This window comes from Marasmius oreades, chromosome 2 (assembly GCF_018924745.1).
Source record: "Marasmius oreades isolate 03SP1 chromosome 2, whole genome shotgun sequence".
NCBI classification, from domain to species: Eukaryota; Fungi; Basidiomycota; class Agaricomycetes; order Agaricales; family Marasmiaceae; genus Marasmius; species Marasmius oreades.
This window is the reverse complement of record NC_057324.1, coordinates 1,413,303-1,433,565: the sequence shown is the minus strand read 5'-3', so window position 1 is coordinate 1,433,565 and position 20,263 is coordinate 1,413,303. Positions and strand designations below refer to the sequence as shown.

At 47.0% G+C, this 20,263-nt stretch overlaps 9 protein-coding genes across 11 annotated transcripts; 5 read left to right on the top strand and 4 right to left on the bottom strand.

Moving 5' to 3' along the window:
- Positions 1-915: 915 nt before the first annotated feature.
- On the bottom strand, positions 916-1,706 carry E1B28_004024 (uncharacterized protein; the record flags this gene model as incomplete). Its single annotated transcript, XM_043148478.1, has 4 exons — positions 916-1,028; positions 1,084-1,250; positions 1,304-1,607; positions 1,661-1,706. The coding sequence occupies 4 exons, from the start codon at positions 1,704-1,706 to the stop codon at positions 916-918; spliced, it is 630 nt and encodes a 209-aa protein (XP_043013077.1).
- Positions 1,707-1,788: 82 nt separating this feature from the next.
- On the top strand, positions 1,789-3,235 carry E1B28_004023 (uncharacterized protein). The gene is made up of 6 exons (XM_043148477.1): positions 1,789-1,955; positions 2,014-2,412; positions 2,475-2,486; positions 2,546-2,596; positions 2,647-2,717; positions 2,772-3,235. The coding sequence occupies exons 1-6, from the start codon at positions 1,860-1,862 to the stop codon at positions 2,872-2,874; spliced, it is 732 nt and encodes a 243-aa protein (XP_043013076.1). The 5' UTR covers positions 1,789-1,859; the 3' UTR covers positions 2,875-3,235.
- A 1,093-nt stretch (positions 3,236-4,328) lies between these two features.
- E1B28_004022 (uncharacterized protein) lies at positions 4,329-7,281 on the top strand (the record flags this gene model as incomplete). The annotated part of the gene is made up of 12 exons (XM_043148476.1): positions 4,329-4,635; positions 4,690-4,843; positions 4,902-4,986; positions 5,041-5,124; positions 5,173-5,508; positions 5,560-5,650; positions 5,701-5,973; positions 6,027-6,106; positions 6,158-6,241; positions 6,287-6,441; positions 6,495-6,711; positions 6,769-7,281. The coding sequence occupies exons 1-12, from the start codon at positions 4,350-4,352 to the stop codon at positions 7,279-7,281; spliced, it is 2,358 nt and encodes a 785-aa protein (XP_043013075.1). The 5' UTR covers positions 4,329-4,349.
- A 222-nt stretch (positions 7,282-7,503) lies between these two features.
- Positions 7,504-9,308, bottom strand: E1B28_004021 (uncharacterized protein). The gene is made up of 8 exons (XM_043148475.1): positions 9,147-9,308; positions 8,899-9,090; positions 8,699-8,843; positions 8,588-8,648; positions 8,208-8,535; positions 8,038-8,152; positions 7,798-7,978; positions 7,504-7,742 (listed from the first exon to the last, which is right to left on the bottom strand). Exons 1-8 carry the CDS (start codon positions 9,300-9,302, stop codon positions 7,586-7,588), a joined length of 1,335 nt encoding a protein of 444 aa, XP_043013074.1. The 5' UTR covers positions 9,303-9,308; the 3' UTR covers positions 7,504-7,585.
- A 6-nt stretch (positions 9,309-9,314) lies between these two features.
- On the top strand, positions 9,315-11,073 carry UXS1 (UDP-glucuronic acid decarboxylase 1). Its single transcript, XM_043148474.1, has 6 exons — positions 9,315-9,455; positions 9,518-10,016; positions 10,076-10,222; positions 10,280-10,322; positions 10,380-10,522; positions 10,591-11,073. Exons 1-6 carry the CDS (start codon positions 9,363-9,365, stop codon positions 11,028-11,030), a joined length of 1,365 nt encoding a protein of 454 aa, XP_043013073.1. The 5' UTR covers positions 9,315-9,362; the 3' UTR covers positions 11,031-11,073.
- Positions 11,074-11,141: 68 nt separating this feature from the next.
- On the bottom strand, positions 11,142-13,520 carry E1B28_004019 (uncharacterized protein). 2 transcript variants are annotated; one of them, XM_043148473.1, is made up of 12 exons: positions 13,420-13,520; positions 13,122-13,318; positions 12,984-13,060; positions 12,866-12,919; positions 12,699-12,813; positions 12,616-12,642; positions 12,479-12,556; positions 12,351-12,410; positions 12,201-12,294; positions 11,810-12,137; positions 11,689-11,753; positions 11,142-11,624 (listed from the first exon to the last, which is right to left on the bottom strand). In XM_043148473.1, the coding sequence occupies exons 1-12, from the start codon at positions 13,424-13,426 to the stop codon at positions 11,407-11,409; spliced, it is 1,320 nt and encodes a 439-aa protein (XP_043013072.1). In that variant the 5' UTR covers positions 13,427-13,520; the 3' UTR covers positions 11,142-11,406. The 2 variants fall into 2 exon arrangements, with proteins under 2 accessions (XP_043013072.1, XP_043013071.1); XM_043148472.1 differs by having other exon boundaries at positions 13,122-13,520.
- A 156-nt stretch (positions 13,521-13,676) lies between these two features.
- On the bottom strand, positions 13,677-15,033 carry E1B28_004018 (uncharacterized protein). The gene is made up of 5 exons (XM_043148471.1): positions 14,874-15,033; positions 14,375-14,809; positions 14,220-14,317; positions 13,966-14,161; positions 13,677-13,911 (listed from the first exon to the last, which is right to left on the bottom strand). Exons 1-5 carry the CDS (start codon positions 14,895-14,897, stop codon positions 13,858-13,860), a joined length of 807 nt encoding a protein of 268 aa, XP_043013070.1. The 5' UTR covers positions 14,898-15,033; the 3' UTR covers positions 13,677-13,857.
- A 908-nt stretch (positions 15,034-15,941) lies between these two features.
- Positions 15,942-18,668, top strand: E1B28_004017 (uncharacterized protein). Of its 2 annotated transcripts, XM_043148470.1 has the most exons (6): positions 15,942-16,147; positions 16,209-16,300; positions 16,354-17,110; positions 17,164-17,329; positions 17,381-17,928; positions 17,985-18,668. In XM_043148470.1, the coding sequence occupies exons 1-6, from the start codon at positions 16,073-16,075 to the stop codon at positions 18,201-18,203; spliced, it is 1,857 nt and encodes a 618-aa protein (XP_043013069.1). In that variant the 5' UTR covers positions 15,942-16,072; the 3' UTR covers positions 18,204-18,668. The 2 variants fall into 2 exon arrangements, with proteins under 2 accessions (XP_043013069.1, XP_043013068.1); XM_043148469.1 differs by having other exon boundaries at positions 17,164-17,928.
- A 107-nt stretch (positions 18,669-18,775) lies between these two features.
- Positions 18,776-20,183, top strand: E1B28_004016 (uncharacterized protein; the record flags this gene model as incomplete). Its single annotated transcript, XM_043148468.1, has 6 exons — positions 18,776-19,090; positions 19,157-19,424; positions 19,557-19,634; positions 19,694-19,761; positions 19,822-19,915; positions 19,974-20,183. The coding sequence occupies exons 1-6, from the start codon at positions 18,954-18,956 to the stop codon at positions 20,181-20,183; spliced, it is 855 nt and encodes a 284-aa protein (XP_043013067.1). The 5' UTR covers positions 18,776-18,953.
- Between the last annotated feature and the right edge of the window lie 80 nt (positions 20,184-20,263).

Sequence of the window (20,263 nt, the reverse complement as noted above, 5' to 3'; positions counted from 1 at the left end):
TTGGAATCCGATGGGGACAAATTACCGACCTGGATTTGAACTTGGATAATAGACATCTATTGTCACTCGACTCTTGGTTAGCCATTCTGAGTCAAACCAGAAAACTAACCACTTGCACGGTGAACTGTCATTGCGATTTCACCGACGACTCCGTGTGCCCGGACGGCCCAGACATCATTCAAGTGGTGGAACTCCCAGAGTTGCGCCATCTTCACTTTGTGGTGCAGGGAAAGAGGCACGACGACTCCGAGCGCAATTTCATGTCTTTTCTCTACAGAATACACTGCACAGCGTTGAAGAGTCTCCAAGTCGAATGGCTACTTCCTGTCGACCTTCCGCCTGTCAGTATTCCAGCGCCACACCATGCTATGCTTGTTTCGTTTCTTGATCGACTCGGGCCTAGACTAGAAACATTCCGGCTTTCCTACCTTCCGTTGACACCTGCGCAGTTGGTTGACTGCCTCCTCGTTCTTCCTCACGTTGTGAACCTCGGACTGAGATTCTCACTCAGTCCACGTGAAGCAAGTGGTCCTACTATGGACGTCTTTTTTGAAGCCCTCATCCTTGGTATTAATGACGGAAGAGAGCGCCAGATACTTCTTCCTTCCCTACGATCGTTAAAACTTGAGTGCTGCGGAAGCCTATGTTATAGCTTCCCCCACGTCATACTCACTTTCTTGAATCAGAGAAGGAGAAAGTTGAAGGAATTCTCGCTCTTTACGAGGAATAGGATAGATGAGCTAGAGGATGAGTCGGTGGTGGCAGCATGGAAAAAGAGAGGTATTCAAGTCTATTTTCGTTCCCTTCTGCTCGCATGATCTGTAAATGTCGAAAGCGTGTTCGAAGGTGGTTATGGTACATACATATGCGGACGGTAATATTCAACGACGTTCACTAGTCTCAGATCCAGGACTGTCACGATACGAAGTCCATCACAAAGATGTTCGGAGCCTTGAATCCTAGCCGCTGAAGGGCGTAATCATCCTGTTTATGAAGTCTGTCGAAGAAGATCTTGTCTCTCAACCAATCTTTAACAGGTCTAAGCCAACAAAGTCCTTAAGAAAGAAAGAAAAAAGACCTCACCGTAGCGTTTAAACCTCGATGGCGGTTGTGCGGGGGTGTACGCCCCATACCAAGCATTGGCTTGAGAGTTTGCGGCTTGCCTACTCATTGCTGTCCGTTTTACAGCCTCTTGCACTCTCGGATTGATGGCCGAAAACTCCGCATCTGTGATATAATTCTCTGAATAGCTGCGATGCAAGCGTCAGCGATCAGAATGACTGCACGGTTAATAAGTTCATACTCCTTCCAAATCGCTTCGCAGATGTCTTTCAATGTGACTCCATTTTCATTATCGACAATGGTGCACCACGGACTCAGACGTGTGATCAAGATCAGCCGGGTTACTCGAGGGACCGTCGCGAATTCGTCTTTGGTGGTAAAGCCGAGATCTCTATCCTGAGGGCCAGCTGGGTTGATACCAGTGGTATGGCCCGAGGAGATATTGAATATGAGATTGAAATTCGGTGCTGAGCTCGTCAGGATTGGGTTTAGCTCGAGCTCAGCCTTGAGCAGATACAAGTCGGTTTGGGATAGAACAGGTCCATCTGAATCAAAACAGCTGAATTCACAGGCAAACTCGAGGACGAAAAAAACTCACACTGTACACCAGGCTTAAATTTGCTGCCAACGCTGTCTGTAGCCATCGTAAAGAAGTAGGTAGATTATTGTGCTCGTGGAGAAGGTTGTCAATTGATAAGATAATCTCGGAGTTTGTAAGTTTGTTTATATTGACTCATCGATTCAAGCAACTCTTCCACCTCGATATTTACCGCTCGCACGACGTCAAACTCGCGGAAATGGCACCAAAAGGGGGGAACGCAAAGAAGGAAGCTGGTCGTGCAAAAAAGGCCGAGAATGAAACCAAGAAAGCCGAGGTTGCAGCTTCTGTAAAAGTGTGTACCCGGTTCGATTGGGACTGTCACTATGCCGACTGATAAAAATGTTTATTAGGAGCGAAAGGAAGCCCTTACTTGGGAGGATGGTGCTAAAACCGCTAAAACCAAAGATACCAAAGAGGAAAAGCGAAAGGCAGATCTCGCTCGAAAAGCTGAAAACGCTAGGTTATTGGCGGAGGAAGAGTCGTCTGCGCCATCGAAGGTTAAATCCGCTCCCAAAGCTGGTTCCACTGCAAAGAAGAGCAAAGTGCCTCAAGCTCCCGCTGGACCAGGTGCGATAGCTGCTGGAGGTGGTTTAGGTGCGACTAAAGAGGACGATCGAGACGATGCAAAGATCGAGAGCTATGCTGCCACTGGAATCGATAACGCGCTTGACCTTCTCGAAGTCGTCAACGCGAAGGCGGATAAAGCCAGCATTGGAACCCAGGCCGCTGGTATTGAGAGACATCCCGAGGTCCGCTTTGAAAACTCATTTGATCCAAGTGATTACTGACGAGGTTCATCCTGTTCAAATAGAGAAGATTCAAGGCAAGTGCCGTTCTTTAGTATTTTCTCCGTTCTCGCTGAATTTCTCTCAAAAAAATTAGGCTGCACTTGAGGCGTACCATGAGCGCGAAATGCCCAAGCTCAAGGTTGATGTATGGTCGTACCTTTGTCGATCACTTAGCCTGAACTGACCCTCTCTTAGCATCCCGGCCTTAGGCTTCAGCAATACAAGGACCTTCTCTATAAACAATTCCAGAAGTCGCCTGACAATCCGTAAGTTTCTTACTCCCATTTTCGCCAGCTTTTGATATCTCATTTGGGATCAAGGTTCAACCAATCTCAAGTAGCCTATAACGCAAGTAAAGAGGAGAAAGTCGAGGTCCTCAAGCAGAAACAGTCAGAGGTGAAAGATAGATTGAGGGATCATTGAAAGACGACGCACAAGTCATCTCAAATATTCGTTCCCGTAACCATGAAGAGCGCGCCGCGGGAAGGTGGATGGTTTCAGAGTGTCATGTTTGAAGCAAGGAATATTCGGAGTGCGAACTTAGAGGGTAATCAATGGCTAGACGTAAACCACAGCCTGGGTATCTTGCATCACTGCAGTGGATCCATTGAAATATAAGCACCTTGACTTGAGCGGCGCCTCACATGAAGTGGTTACACGCACGCGACAAATGTTAGTGTATTCATGTCCTCGCAAAGTAAAACTTCTGATAGCATAATTCACGAGAATCCTGAAGAAGTAGTCTAGTAAGTCGAGTAGTACTTCAGATGATAGATTGTCCGATTGTCCATTAACTCCTGCTCCGCAACAACTTCACGTGTATACCTGGTGTATACATACGCTTGAAGGGCGTTGCGTTGGCGTCGCACATTTATGAGCTTGTTGAGGACACGGGTTCGTTTAACGAACGTAATTCACATCCCTTCAAGGCCTCAATGGAGGGAATATCGGACAAACTTCTGCTCTTTTTTGTCTGACCTGTAACAACGTTATCATATTCAAAATTAACGACATGTATTCACCATCATAAAACGGGGCTTGAAGAAGTAGCCTTTTGAGTCGGTAACCCAACTTGAGTTCGATACACCCATGTAGTTATCGCATCACTGAGCGGCGAACTGAACTGCCAATCTCTCCCAACTTGTACTCCGTAGGGTCACTTCTGGTTCTGATCCGCACCCCGCTCCACGACAGTGCAGATTATCTTCAAAGGCCCATTAGCTTCGAAAGTGAAGATTGATGAGATAACGACCGTCATTGACCTTAAGATCCTACGGTCAGTGAGAATCAGAGTTGTGGTGTCTTGCAAATGATTTCTCGCCAGCGCGACAATACAACTAAAGAACACGCACTAGACCTGGGGTGGGATAGGGCGGAGGAAAGACCGATTCACGGTCGTCGAGACACGCTTCAACGAAGATCTGGTGAAGAAGCTCGATGGAAACGACGTAGGGAAGAGCAACAGCTATGAACCGCGGCGTTATTTAATCTTCTGGCGTCCATCTGTTGCTGAAGGTTTCTCGCGGGTGGCGAAGACGCACGATTTGGTTACTACACCTCAATGAGCGAGGTGATTCTAAGTGATTCAATCTCGGAGGGTGCGCATTTCGAGTGTAATGTACGCTGTGGCACTGAGATCGATGGTGGTACAAATTTGTCCTCTTATAAATACTTGTGGTAACTGTCATAACAGTAAACGGCAAGAGCTGTAGTTTCAATGAGGGTAAGCATTCTTCACGAGTCGAAGGATGCGCTGGTGCTCACCCCTTCTCAGACCGTGTCAGAGTCGAGAGATTTTGCCTCCAGCTGTAACATAGATAGCGGGAAAGAACGAGGGAGAACGCGCAGGCGCGTCCCATTACATAACGCGACTATATCTTTTTTTCTTCTTCCTCGAAATGCCTCGAGAGAACAGGAAACGGGGGAAGAGGAGCAAGAAGCAGACAGTGGAATCACCTGTCCGGAAGGAAGAGCCCGACTCTAATAATCAATACGCAGAAGCTGGTCCTTCCTGGATCGTTTCTCGTCCCGAGGAAACTGAAGAGTTAAATTCCGAAGCACCTTTCGGATATGTCGATGCTGATGTCAAGGCCTATTTCCGAACTGTGGACACACAAATAAGAAATTGGCAGGATGGAGAAGATGATGCTGTTGTAGAGGAGGACCAAATGGATCCCAATTCAGGTCAGTGAGTCTGCCGTATAGAAAGATGTTTTGTCATTGAGACTGGCTCCCAAGAGAAACGGATGTTCTTCAACGCAGCGCTGACAGAGATGACCGGCAAGGAGAAGCAGCTAGCGACTGATCCGGATTGCTCTATCGTGTTAGAAAGAATGGCATACTCAATGAATGATTTTGTTCGAAGGGTCTTCCTCGATAGTCTCTCTGGTTCGTGAGTATCGAAGATGTATCGTTCATGAAGCTCTCAGTTGAATGTCTCTTTACTACAGGTATGAGTTGCTCGTACAACACCGATTTGCTTCGCATGTTTGTCAAACACTTTTCTACGTGTCTTTCGACACGATCTCGCGAGAGGTAATTCCCTTCATCTATCTTTAGAGGTGAATATCCAAATCCGAAACACTACAGCTAAACGGAATATTTCCCTCCGTACCGGACTCCGATAAGGGGGAGTTGAGAACTATGGTCCAGCTGATTCTGGACATTTGCGAGGTTCGTGCCAACCTTTCTGAAGTAATATTCGCCTCTTACTCTTCCCAGGAACTCTTACCTTATTTGAACTCACTGATGATGAATCCGTTTGCTTCTCATGTTGTTCGAGTCCTCCTGTCTCTTCTATGCCCTGCCGCTTTTCCGACTTCCGAATTTCAACCCAACTTACGCTCCAAAAAGAGCTCAGCGTGGAAATCAAAGCAAGGTCACCTATCTTCGCTATTCTCGGATAGTAAAGGCAAAGGTAATGAAGTTCGTCTGATCAAAGTCCCCCCGGAGTTTGATGCCATGGCTCGGAGATTCGTGACAACAACCAGGGCAGAACTTGGTTCTAACGAAGTTCGTGCCTTAGCTGCTAGCGATGTTGCGGGGCCGTGTTTGACCGTAAGCATCTCAGATCAAGGCTGCAAACTTAGTGCATTGAGATTTTGACAGATGCTACTCCATATTGAGACACTGTACCAAATGGCCGACGAGGAAAACTCGCTAATGGACAGGATGACTGTCGGGGCCATCTCTGAATCACGTATGTTTATGATTTCGTATAACATGTCCCTCCCTCATCCCAAACTCCAGTCAAAGAGAATCCGAAAGATATACAGCCCTCTGACTACTTAGGGACGTTATTCCGAGATCCTACCTCATCGCATGTGTTGGAAACCATCATGACCCGAGTCTCAGACAAGCCTTTTTCTCTGTTGTGGAATGCATACCTGAAAGGAAAACTGCCTCGACTTTCTGTTCATCCTGTCGCGAATTATGTTGTGGCAAAATCTCTGGAGCGGTGTAATTCTTCTCAACTTGAAGAGGTATATCAAGAACTTGAAGGCAGTTGGGAAAAGTTCATCAGTTCGTGACCATAGATTCTGTCGACAGCTTGATGTTTGACTTTTTTGTTTCAGCGTCCTCCAGAACCTCAGTGTTGCGTGCTGCGATCCAACGGTCGGCAACCCTTTGTACACTAGAAGAAAACGCTGTTCATGTAGGAATTCAATCTCTCCGTTTACCTATCCTTTTTCACCTCTTCGTCAAGGCATTATCCAAAGCCTTTGGTTTGTTGACTCTCGACCAGATGAAAGTTCTGGTTCCTTGTGCTTTGCATTTGAAACCAATCCAAGTATGTCTTGTTTCTCAGTTACCACACCATCTAATTGTGCTTAAGGACTATCAATTGCTGCACAAAAATGATAACGGACGACCAAAACAAACAGAAAAGGAGGACTCCAGTAGCTCACGTGAAGCAACCGTCCAGGGATCTCTCTTACTCCAAACCGTTTTGAAGTTATCTGAACCGTATAATCAATGTGTTATAGACAGGTGCGTGTTACCCCTTTGATCCATACCGTTCTTCGTAACAAGGTTGTGGTTAGTTTCAACGCACTCGAGATCTCAGAACGACTCAAGATCTCACACGATGCTTCGGGTTCACGCATAATCGATGCTCTTCTGGACTCACCTACCATCTCTCAAAAATCAAAACGTACTTTCGTCATGTCCTTCATAGGACATTACCACGAATTAGTGGACGACAGAATTGGAAGTCGCGTCGGTGACAAGTGTTTTGCGTTCGCTGATACCTACTTGAAGGTAGATCTTCTACAGCCTTTCCCGCCTCTCGTATCTCTCTCTTACAACCCTCTTCAGGAAAAAATTGCACGATCCGTCTTACCTCACGAACAAGCTCTGATCGGGTCCTTCTATGGCAAGTTTTTCAGTCGGAATCTCAACTTGTACCTTCTTCGCAGACGGCCCGATGAATGGAGGAGTATGCAGTCCAGCTCAAAGCTAGGATCCGGAGGGGGACAAAACAAAAAGAAAGGTGAAGGTGAAGTTGCAGACGCCATTGAGGATCAGGAGATGGCTGTGGTGGAACCCCAGGAAAAGTTCCAACCAGAGAAGAATAAAAAGCGTAAACGGCGAGACAAGGTGGATGCACAGGGAGATGAAATCGACCAAGTTTTCTCTCTTGCACCTGTCAAGTTCAAGGGACCTGGTCTCGCCATCGCCCACAACAACAAAGGTGATCATCTGCAAGAAGAGAAGCTGAAAATGTTGGATGCGGATCCGAGTCTCAGAGAAGTGTTTAACGCTATTAAATCTGCTCCAAAGAGTGATGGGAAAGATAGGCTTAAAAAGCGGAAAAAATTACCTGTGTAAATCCTTTCTTAAGGTAGTTAATGGTTGCAATGAACATTATGACTTTTTGATTGTAGCAGCATAACACCGATGGATCAGGATAGACTTCGGTCGATGTTGAGGCATACCCGTTCAACCTTGATGTCAGAAGGTAAAGAAGGTAAAAAAGTTGAGTAATGCCCTCGACTGCTGGCGACACTGCTCAGACCGAGAAAATCATTAACTATAAGCAAGAAACCCCTCCGGAATTCGTGCAAAAACAAGTCAGAATTAGGGGCTACATAGATGGATGCGTGGGGTACATGGCACGTCGAAAAGAGCCTAATCATGACATCTCCACATCCTCGTCAGGACGAGGCTGCCCTCTCACCACAGAATTTACTAACTCCCTTCTAATTTCTGGCCCAATCTGGCCATGAGGCGTCGCTCTCAAAACATCTAATAGCGCATCTTTTTGGTCGGGAGTGAGATCTGACGCGTACCTGGATAGCATTGTCTGAGTGAACGAATGTGGAGCGAGGGAAGAAAGTAACGGACCTCTGGGAAAAAACAAGAAGACTTTGGTGCCATAATACCGGAAGACATTCTGCGTCTCCGCGTTTTCGTGCCTTATAAGTATTTGAAAGGCGGATGAAGTGGAATACGAGAGCATCAATGACTTTGTAGGGTAGTGCGTGCTTTTTGTCGAGGAGCACCCGAATGAACAGGGAATTTGGACCTAGGAGCCAAAATAACATAAGACAAAGATCACGGTTGGCTGGGACAGAAATTCCACACCAGAATAGTCCATTTCCGCGATCCGCAAAAGTGCTGCTGAGGCATGTAACACTGGAACTCTCGTCCGAGCCAAAACAGAAGCAACTATGGCTGCTTCTTTTAGTGTACATCCTTGCTACGAAATGTCGAATTAGAGGTCCATTGTCTCAAGGGGAAACAGAGAAAAATACCTCAAGCAATGGAAATACAATCCCTTTAAAGAATGCGCCGGGTTTGTACAAGGCTTTTTTCAGTGCCTCATAATACTGAACATTCAGTTTTTTATTCTCCCGTATATCCTCACGAATCGCGTCCAAGAGCACGACGCTGAGAAAGAGTTGAGCTTGTGAAGGCTTCATGGTAGACACGAATATCCTTGTCGCAGCTCGTGCTGCATGTGGTGACCAATTCTCTGGTTGAGTCAAGGCAAGAATACGGGCCCATGCAGGAAGAGTGGGTATGACTTTGAATGGTATCGGAAGAGGACCGGATCTGTAGCCGCGAAGAAGCACACCAACTCTATGAGAGGGTAAGTAAAATCGGAAGTGAAGGTGCGTTACATGGTACGAACTTGTTATAAACATCGACAACTCTAGGGTCAAGTCCTAGGGCAGGATCAGGCGCCGATTTATCTGCACAAACGGATGTGAGATTCAACTTTCAAACGATTGACCTTGCTGACCTTGTGGCACTTTCTTTATTGCTGCTGCGTTCGCGGCTTCATGTTCGTCTATTTTGGCAAATATTATATCTGCAAGAGTCCTTCGTTCACCAGAGTTTGGAGGAAGTAGTTGATCCAATATTTGAAGATCACCCGCGTCGATATCCTACTCGAAATTACTGGTTACACACTCGAAGGGACTCCGAGTAGTTATTACGCACGAATTCTACTTCTTCAACCTCTTCCATTTTTTCATCATATTCCTCGACTTCGTCCTCGTCCATGATTCCGGCTCGTATCTGTTCCTCAGGTGTTTCGTCTTCCTCATCTTCACTTGTGTCATCACCAAGTTCTTTTTGTTGATCTCTTGCGAGCTCTAAGATGCGCATTGATGATTTCGGATCCAGTATGACCTGTCATTATCGATAAGAACTATGAAACATGAATTGGAAAAAAAACAATCGGTAACCTCTTCATCCTCACTGTTGTCTTTGAATTGTCTCGACTTTTCCCGCCTACCAGGCTGCGAGACATGTCCATACTTTGCTAATAGTTCATCTTCTCCGATTTGAGCAATCAAAGGGTTATGTCTTGATTTTGTGGACGATTTTGAGGTTCGAGGCATGGCTGGAAAAAAAAAAAGTTAAAACGGTTGCCGGCGCGCTAATCCCGTGCTAAAATATGTATGTGGTGGACAGGCACCATTCCTCCTATCAGTCGTGTCCAGTTACAGTTGACACACAGCGAGGTGTCTTTACTTACAACCATCATGCCTCTTGTAAGTTTTTCTTTTGTTTTTGCTTCTGTGTCTTCCGTTCAATCTTTCGCTTTTCTTTCAAGGAGTTGGACAAACATGGTCAGGAAATCACCACCGTTGGCTTCAATCGGTTTGGCTTCGACAGCGAGGTCTCCATAGAAGCTCTACGTGCTCTCTATCTTAGACCCCACTATGGCTACACGTCCGATAGCTCTGACACCGCAGGAACCAATGCTGCAGATGATGAAGCCTTAAAGGCGACTGCTGGAACCTCCGACGCTGCCTATCAATCGAAATCCATCTATCATCCTGATATCAACTCAATCTCATACACCACCCTCTCGCGTTTTCCTCCAGTCAAACTTTTATTTCCTTCCATGCGAAAACGCGTTCTGGTCACCGGCGGCGCAGGTTTCGTAGGGTCTCATCTCGTCGATCGTCTCATGCTTCTAGGCCACGAAGTCACTGTACTCGACAACTTCTTTACGGGTTCCAAGACCACAGTCAGTCATTGGGTTGGCCATCCAAACTTTGAACTCGTTCGCCATGACGTTGTCGAACCTTTCATGATAGAATGTGATCGTGAGTTGTTTCCCCCCAATATTTCATCTAAATTAAACATGTCCAACAATCGGGGTTAGAAATCTACCACCTCGCCTGTCCTGCGTCTCCCCCTCATTATCAATACAACGCCGTCAAAACCATCAAGACGTCTTTCATGGGCACTCTGAACATGCTCGGTTTAGCCAAACGTACCAAAGCTCGGTTCCTGATCTCGAGTACATCCGGTATGTTCGAAAATGCACCTTGTCAAACCAAAGCTTGATCTCATATGACCCATATAGAAGTATATGGCGACCCCGAGGTCCATCCTCAACCTGAAGACTAGTACGAAACATTTTTCTTCATCATTAATGTCGTTCCGCCTTAATTTGATCTGTGTAGTTGGGGTCACGTAAACCCGATTGGTCCTCGAGCTTGTTACGACGAAGGCAAACGTGTGGCTGAAACGCTCACCTACGGCTTCCATCGACAAGATGGTGTCGACGTCCGGGTGGCGCGTATCTTCAATACGTACGGCCCACGTAGTGAGTGTTGTCAAATTTTTTGATCAATTGCACGAATAGAACCCAGTCCGCTGATCCAAATTGTCTAGTGAACCCGTATGACGGACGAGTAGTCTCAAACTTTATCGTTCAAGCATTGAAGGGTGAGGATCTCACCGTTTATGGTGACGGCAAACAAACTCGCTCTTTCCAATACATCCACGACCTCATCGACGGCCTCATCTGCCTAATGAACTCCAACGAGACCCGTCCCGTCAATATTGGCAACCAAGAAGAATTCACCATTGGGGAATTTGCTGAACTTGTTCAGGAGATTGTAGAAAAAGTACAGGATGAGGATGGAGACAAGAGGACTCGTCGGGTGGAGATCGTTTATAAGCCGATACCTACTGATGATCCGCAGAAGAGACGGCCGGACACTACTCGTGCTAAAGAAACCCTGGGATGGCAGCCTCGTTGGACGGTGCGAATGGGCTTGGAAGAAATGGTGAGGTATTACAAGTCGAAGATGGCTGAAGGAAGTCTTTGAGGGCCTGGTTTTTATGATTTAAAAAGTGCTTAGTACTCTGGCCGGATGTGTTACTATGGATTGATTTCTCTTTGGTGAACATGGACAAGTTAAACAAATAGTTACAGAATAAGATTATTCTCTTCCAAGACAACTGTAGAGGAAGGTAAGCGGCGTTAACGCATTGCTTGTTTCCATCTAATGACTCTATAAATTCATAATGTGCACAACAGTAGGGGGAGTAAGACAACGATAAGTAGACGTGTGTGGTATAGTGTGTTAGAAGATTGTAACTGCAATACACTCAAGATCGAAACAGATAGAAGCAAGGAAATAGATTTGGTACAACCAATAAATAGATCAATAAAACCAACAAAGTGGATCGATCCTTTTCCCTCTACTTGAGAAGCCTCTGGAAGGTCGTAGTCGAATTGGAACCCACCACCTTGACCATAGACCCCTTGAGCACAGGCTTGTCACTGATAGCATTCGGTCCAATGGTCGATCGTCGTAGGCGCCCATGGTGTGACTGGTCTCCGTTGGCAGCGGTCTCAGACGTTTGATTTGGTCTTTCATGGGAACCGGTATCTGGCTTTGCTTGTTTAAAGAACGTCCCTGAGGTGGGTGGGGAAGTAATCAGTAGAACAGAAGTGACAGGATGCCTATATTGAAGACTCACTCCCGGCGTATGATAAACCATCCTTTTCGCCATGGAACCAATGTTCGTCCTTTTTCTCTGAATATCTATTCAGACAGGTGGATTGGTTTTAGAATCGCGTAAAAAGTTAACAAGTCCGTACTTTCTATATGGCCTTCCGTCAGGCCCGGTAGGCACAAACGCTTCCGACTCGCCCTTCTTATAAAGGTCCAGTGACTCTCCCTGCCCTTTCACAACCTCATGAGGGAGGCAGGAGAATGAGAGGGAGCATGTCGGCATTCGGGACGCTATGCTTGAATCACCCGTCATTTGCGCCAGTTTCTCCAAGGCAGCCGTCATACGCTCTTCCGTAGATTGTAGAGGTTTCGCGATATCTGATCTACAGCGCGGAAGTCTTGCAAGAAACTTGCAGTAAACCTGGTTCGTGATGGAGGCGGTACCGGAAGTCACGTTAAGGCTGCCCGCGCCACCTAAGTATGGAGAGAGAAAAGTTAGAAAAATCGGCAAAGGCACGCCGACAACATAAACAGAACCTTTAACTGAGTAAAGATATGCTTGCTCCGCATTACTAAGTTCAGATTGTAACCGCTCCGCGTACTTTTGCGGACAGGTTTCATTCCTCTCTCCCTAAAAGTAATACCATCAATGGTTGTTTCCATTCAAGACGTTGGAAAGAAGTGTACATGAATTATCAACACAGGTTGCTTGATTTCCTTGACGATGTCTTGCTTCAGCGGCGTTCGCTGTCGAGGGACGTGTCAACTGTCGCGTGTACGAGGGGATCGACATGGAAAAACGGTAAAAACCTTACATTCAAAACGATATTCATCAGCTCCACTATTCTGCGTCTTCTACGCGGGGGCATTGCCACCTCCCAATATGCTATCAACTATTAACCCAATTATGTCAATCAGTGTTGATGGTTCATGGGGGGAGAAATGCACCTACGTCATCTATTAAATCGGGCTCACAATCCTGCCCATGTTGGTCAGTCGAAGGGTCGCCAAACAAAAGAGAAGGAGCGAACTTACAGGCCCGACCGTGATTTTGACTGCTTCCATACAGACATGTTCGAAGGATTCTAGGTCATCTGCGTAACACCACGACTGCATGACTTCGTCGAGAGCGTTGAATACCCATTTCAACCTGACTTTCACATCAGCTATCGAATAGGGGTGAGGGAATGGGAGGTTGTTACTCGGTGGGGGGAGGTACATTGCACAGTCCAAGACTGAGGCACATTTCGGGGAATCTTGAAGTCGAAAAATGAGTGTAGGAAAGACCTAAAAAAAATTTATCGAAATTCAAGGACGTACAAGACCGCGAACCGTAGGGCTGCTGCGACCGAGATTGCCTCCATCGCTAGGATATGGCACGGTGGTAGATGGAGACGCTTCGAAAAATAGAAGAAGTAGTTAGAGACAACATAAATAGAAGGATTTACAAGCACACACTTGATGGCAAAATGCCAGATCTGCAGCGTCTACCCAAGAATCATGCATCCCGCTCGATTTACATCTCGACCGCCCACAAACGCGCATGTCAAATGCGATCAAATTATAATGTTGGTCGAGCCTTGGGTCGCCAAACTGATTGCTTAGCCATGAGGAGTCGAGGAACGTCGGATGAAGCATCATTATAGTAGGCTTCTCTGGATCAAAGCCACCGACATTTCCGTAATCGGTATTGGTGGTATAGAAGATGGATGCATAGTCATTGTCGCTGTATAGGTCAACATAAGGCATGGCGCACGGGTCATTAAAACCTTCGCAAAATTCGCATTCGCATGCACGGGGAGGAAAAAAATCGACGGGAGATTTGGTGGAATGAAGAGAACAGGCAACTCCAACCCTGAAGGCAAGTTTAAATTAACTTACCTGTTCCAGCATGAAATCTGCTAAGTCCACGCCGGTCACGCTGGGCAATCCGGGCTCGCGGTCAGGTCTATCTCAGAGTATTGCTATGACAATGAACACTTCTGAATGATATATACAGTCATTCAATCAGATTGCGTCAAGTTTTATGTGGTGAGGCCATAGGTGTCCACTACTAAATAGGCATATCGGCATTTCAAGCTCTGGTCACAAAGCGCCACTCCACCGAGAAAGCGACATCAGCAGATTTGCGACCCTTCTACCCCGATTACAGTGCCCAGGGTGTGGGGAAGCGTAATTTAACTGCAACCTACAATTACGGAGCGTTACCTATCAAGCCCTCCAATACATGGACAACTTTTCGTTGTGCCTACAACAGGAGTAAATCATTCGTACTGCATAGAAGGACCCGATGTGTGCTTACCTCCCTCTCCGATCCCACATGGGTCAAGAACATGGCAGGAATTCCCAACGACGACAGGCTTTCTTGTTGTTCTGCAACAAGGTCCTCCCAGGCGGAGATAGCTCTTTCGCCATCAAACTTCTTCAACTCATCCCTGTATCCATCGTTGAGCATCCTGGCCTCATGGGGAGACAACCCTGAGCCAACTAAACGCGCCCTACATACATTCGCGTGTCAACATCCTCGGCAATACTGACAGAGATATATGCGCTCACTTGAACAAGGCATCCTTGACCTTTTGCTCGTGTTTCTTCTTTATAGAAATCCTCTCTTCGAGGAGTTGACGTTCGAGTGTATCTTGTTGTTTCTTCATCTAAAAAAGTCGTTATTAAATCAGGGCATGTTTTTCTGTCGAGAGCTTGGAACGTACAACAATCAGTTGATCAACACATTCTCTCCTGTTTGCGAGTTCCGCAAGTATGGGAAGCGATTGTAGGAAACTGTAATGACGAAGGTCCGAGCTTCGGTTGTAGTTGGCCCCATCCAAATCGCTATCAATGTTTAGGCTTCCTGACCTCAACTTCGGCGCGTGTATGGCATGAGAATCAGGTATCGGTATGGGGTTGGGGTACCTTGGCTGTTCCTGTAAACTCGCTTCTGTGTTCGAATGGTGATATAGCGTCGTCTGGTCTCCAGTTTGCGTCTGTAATTGAGAGAGGAGAGACGCGACAGATGTATTTGCACTTGCACTTGCAGCTTCATTCTCTGGGATAAGAGTTGATCCCTGGAGCTGTTCGTTCTGGGCCTCTTTCCAGGCCTGAGATTGTCCAAGTTGAACGAGAAGTGCTTGTATAGTTTTGGCATTCTAGGGGGAAAAGGAACTCCATTGTGAGTGACGCTGTTGAGTTTGAGGAAAGGTTGTGGCGGACATCGAGACTCGCAGAATTTGACATTTTTCCAGCAGGAGGAGGTTATAAAGGCCAGTCGTGGTGTCATCGACCCGGCAAAACCCGACAACAGCCGGCAAACTGGTTCCGCACGGGTCGTTATATTTGACCCGAACGCCAACGGACCGACAAAAAGAAACAGATCCGACCCACGGCATACATAGCTTCGGTCGCGGGTAAATGTTCGCTGGACATTGCGAAGAAGGGGTGAGAAACTGTCATCCTGCCCCCATGTTCGATATTTTCGCTTTCATCTGCATAACGGAAGCAAATGGAAGAATTATTACGAATACGATCGTCGGCCAGGTCCGTCGCGGCTGTTGCACCGTTTATTTTCATCCAGGATCGCGAAGCTTCACGTCCTCGCAGGAGGCAGTGCGGCTGTTGTCACTTGCAAGCATACCCTAGCCGAGGTTCACGCGTCCACGACGCAGTTTCAGGGACTCAGCTCACTCTAGGTCCTCTCCATTGAAGTGGTTTTACATAAAGGGGTTGCATTCTGGAGGAAGAACAGGCTGCGGGGACTCGAACGGGCCAGACTATGGACAGCAACTGATGCAAAGACACGAGGCTTAATTTTGCCATCCCTGGGTCCTTACTCGACCCTAGTGAGGTAACGAATCCTTCGTTGGAGATGTCAGAGACTTGGTTCCGTGTACCTACTGTACATGCAAGCTACTTGAGATGCTTGTCGGTCTCATTGATGTTATGCTATCATACTCGATGTAGGATTTTTACTTTCGCTTACAGAATGCCGATCATAATTCGACCGTAAGCGGGAGTCATTCCGTGCAACCAGGGATGGACAAGTCATCTATGGAAGAGCAACCTCTAGCGGATAAATTGAGCATTCTGAGCTAGAACAAAGTGCGAGCCTGCATTGCGTTGTTGATGTATGTAACACCACAAGCGTTCGGATCGCTGGGATGATTATGTAACCAGGTCCAGAACAAATAATTATTTTCTTCCAAGGCATGAGGCAGAGCGTGGGAAATATTTGGATAGCAACCGCATAAGTGAGTTGGATGGGAGTATTTACTACCTCCACCATCACCCTTACTTAGCACACACCTTTCCCCCTCGCCTCCTCCCCCTCCCTCTTCTTCATCTTCTTCTCTCTATTATCCTTGTGTAAAGTCTTATCTGCTCACTCTCCTCTTTAATCCTTTCCTTCATCCACCATGCCTTCCGATACCGAGCCCCAGGCATCGTCTCATATGATGAAGACCACAAAACGCGGGAGGCCCTTTCTTAAGGTGCGTAGTCCTTTCCATCTTGCAGAAAATCTTCTTCTCATCGTATCGCTCTTGTATTCAGGACACGTTGGATCTCTTTGCAACGCTAATCGTGTCGCTGCAACTCGGCCCGCACAAGCAATTCTTCCGCACATTCTCTAATTCCTTTTCAACGTCAGCTCCCCCCCTCTTCTTCATATCGCTTTACATTCTTACGTTGTGAACAGGGACGAAGCCGCGCAAAACCTCGCATCGCTCAAATTTTCTCAGTCTAATCGTGGGCCGGATCCCAGAGAACCTTCTCGAGTAGTGACGACAACGACTACAACCACCTTTTCCATGACAAGGGAAATGGCCAAGGCCATGAGTCAACACTTCATGGATGCTCGCCTCATCGAGAACGCCGCAGATCCTTCCTCTAATCTGTTCAAGGACAGGGGTATCTACATTCTCACCCCAAAGGGTCTTCACGTCTTGGAACGCTTCATCAGCAAGAATGGAATCAATGCTGATCATCTACAGGATGTTTTCATCACACAGCCCATCTGCATCAAGCTGCTCCATCTAGAGCGACGGTCTGTTGATGATGAGATCATCGTCACCCAGTCCGTTATAACGGCCCTCTTCCGTCGCTTCGTTGGTCGTCAACCAAACTATACATCACAGACAAGTCAACCACAGGATGCTTTCCAACGTTATAACGAAAGAGCCAAAGGTGTCTCGTTGATGGATGTTACCGAGCGTGCGCAGCCACTGTTGGGCAAAGGTCAACAGCATCACAAGTACTGCTTTGCTGCAGTCACTGCTCTTGAGTGGCTCTGTGATTTCACGTCTGTGGTTGGCCGAGAGGAAGCTGCTGAGATGGCAGCGCAGTTTGTTCGCTTTGGGCTGATTACACTGGTCAGCGATAAGCGGAAGAACAACGATTCCGCCATCATTTTCACCGTTCGCGGCTCAGCCCCTGGTGGAAACTCTCCAGTTAGCGTGCGTAATGTTTTTAGTCATACCTCGTTCATCTCACCTCATCTGATGTATAGCAACACGGAGAGTTCCGTTGTACAGCCAAGGCCATATACAAGATTACAGACGAAGGTCGGCGTGTAGCCAATTGGGACAACACGAGAGGTGGAGTTCAAGACTCGCCAAACGCATCGTCGGCCAATCTGAATAATGAGCGCTCTTCTGTGGACAAGACCGCTGAAGGTGAGAAGAAGGGCCTTGATGCCAAGATACACAGACGGATATCTCTTGCAGAGAAGCTCAACGCCAACTACGAAGCAACGGAGAAGAGGAATACGAAGGAGAGCAATACAGAACGTCTACGGTACATTCTTGAGGAGCCTAGTCTGCGGTCGCTATTCCGCGAGTTCCTCCGAAACAACTTCTGTGAGGAGAACTTGTCGTTTTGGCTCGATGTCCAGGACTTCAAGCGGAAGTTCAACATCACTTCCAGTGCTGTTGCCGTCAATCCACCACCTCGCGCTGGAACTCGGACAACCCCAGGCCAGGCCGCTATGGAGCGTCACCACGAATCATTGATTAACACCGCTTTCGTTATCTACAACACCTACCTCGCACCCTCGAGCCAGTGCGAACTTAACATCGACCATGGGCTCCGTAATGAGCTCGTGAAGTACTTGGAAGATGTTGTCACCAACCTCAATGGGAAGGCATTCCAGGGTCGGGTGGAGCCTGAGCAGGCCAGCGCTTTCAATGCCACGCAGCTGCAGACGATGATTCGGTTGTATGAGAGGATACAAGTCCATGTTTTCAGGCTGATGGCTACGGATTCCGTACCTAAAGTAAGTTTCTTCCTACGCCCTAGGCACCCGGATTTTGCTCATTCGGCCCTCCATAGTTTATCAAGACTCCGAAGTTCCTCGCGATGAGGAACTGGGTTGAGGATTTCGACCCTACGGACGATGATGTACGGTTACTCGCATCTGCTCCTTCTCAGCCCCCCGGCCTGAATACGGAGGAAACTGGTGGTGCATACATCACTATCTCTCAACATGCTAGTGAGCGGGAGCATCGTCAGCAGCAAGCACAACAATCTACCCCTTCACTGCCGCAGTGATCGTTGACCCGTGCTGCGTTTTTTTTTGATTCATCGCGATTCACTTCCCTTGCATGGTTCTATCGGACGTCTGATCATGGTTTTCGCAATCGCTCGTGTGGTATTTTTGTACGGCATCACGCATTTCTTGATCTTATTCTCTGTTTCGACATCATCCTTATGCGCATCCTCCTTCTACACGCACTGGCTAGGCACGTCTACCCCGAGGGTTCTTTTTCTTTATATTCTTACCGCCTAATGACTTGATTTTTTCCCTATGTTGATATTGCTTCATGCCCCTCCCCCCAGTGCGTGAGTCTGCTATGTCCCATCCCTTCACTCGGTCTTGTGCTATTTGTATGAACTACTACATTACATCGCACTCTTTAATAGAACTGTCACTGTCATTTAACTTAAGCTATTGTTGCATTTATAGGCAGTTTTTTTCCCCTTAGTTTAGCAATAAATTCGGATATTTTTCTGTAATTTGGCTAGCCGTGAACGACGGACACGAAGATTATGAGCAGGGTATTGTCATCGAGACTCGGGGCTCGGTCCGCAGATTGAAAAAATCTCTTCCATCTCCTGTATGTACTTGATCATGCTCGACATGGCAGTGTTTTACATTCATTATCTCCCAGGGGAACGTACACGTGTTGTCTTACGCTTTCTACCACGACTCTCACTTGACTCTCACTGACGTGTGCAATTCTCAATTCAGCGGCCGAAGGTCCCCAGACACGTCGAAAACTCTGACATCGAAAAGGAAGAATGTCGTGGCTCAAAGGAATCGTGACTGGAGAAGAACCCGAACCGTACAGGGAGCGTCCCAACGCGTCATTAGTTAGAGACCCGTCCCATCCAAACAGAATGGTCTCGAATAAACCAGCGAACAGGCCATTCCTAGCGTAAGCTTCCAGACCGCTCATGTCAGTCGTTTAGGTCTCCACCGATTGATCTTTCTCTTTACCTAGGTATAAAGAATATCGCGAAAAACAGAACCGAGTTCGTGAAGAGTGGTTGAAACGCAAGAAAGAACGTGACGAAAAGATCGCACGAGGAGAAAAAGTTGGTCCTGAAGAGAAAGATCCTACTGCTCAAGAGGAAGTCGGGTTATTGGGGCTACTTAAATTCATTCTCATCGTGATTCTATGCATCACACTGGCGGGAAAGTTCATTACTGGGAGTTTCATTTGGGAGTATGATGGGAAATGGAGTCGGTGGAGGACGTATTTTCCCGAGGTGAGTTTGATCTAGGTTACCTGTTCTGGCTCCTGTAGGTGTTTCTTTTTTTTGTTCCTTTTATGGCCTTTTGATTCCCTCTCAAGCAAATACTTACTGATCCTTTTCCCGCGAATTTGTTTACTTTGACAGCAAGGACAACGGTTGTTGTCTGAACGTCTACTGGCGGAGTTTGATGGAAGGGTGCCGGGTCGTCCGATCTACCTTGCAGTTGAGTCCCCTCGCCATTCCTTCTTAATATCCCTGAATCGCTCGCTTATGACTTGCAGATCGATGGAGACGTTTACGATGTAACGAAAGGGAAGGCATATCAACCAGGAGGGTCATATCACATCATGTTCGTTATACGCGTTTTAGGCTTCAATCGTATCTGTTCTGAGAATTCGTTTCACTATAGGGCTGGAGTTGACGCAGCCCGGGCATTCGGTACTGGTTGCTTTCAAACTCATCGTACCCATGATCTGCGTGGGTTGAATGAGGATGAGTTAAGGGTAAGTAAAACTAAGGTTACTCTGTTTTCGAACTGATTCATTGGTCTTTTTTAAAAAGGGTGTTGAACATTGGAAGAAGTTTTATCTTGAACACAAAGACTACTTCAAAGTGGGAAAAGTGATTCATCCACCCATCGACCCGTCGAGCCCTATTCCAGAACACTGTAAGCCTGGTAGGGCTGCTGCAGAAGAGGGCCCGAAGAAATCTACACCCGAGGGACCTCAGAAAGCTCAGATGAAAGCGGGAAGTTCGGGAGGGGACCTGTAATATTATAATTACCATATAGGTGCAAGTAAATAAGGGGATATTAGGATTAACAAGGACCGTCAATGTCGAACGATTAGTGT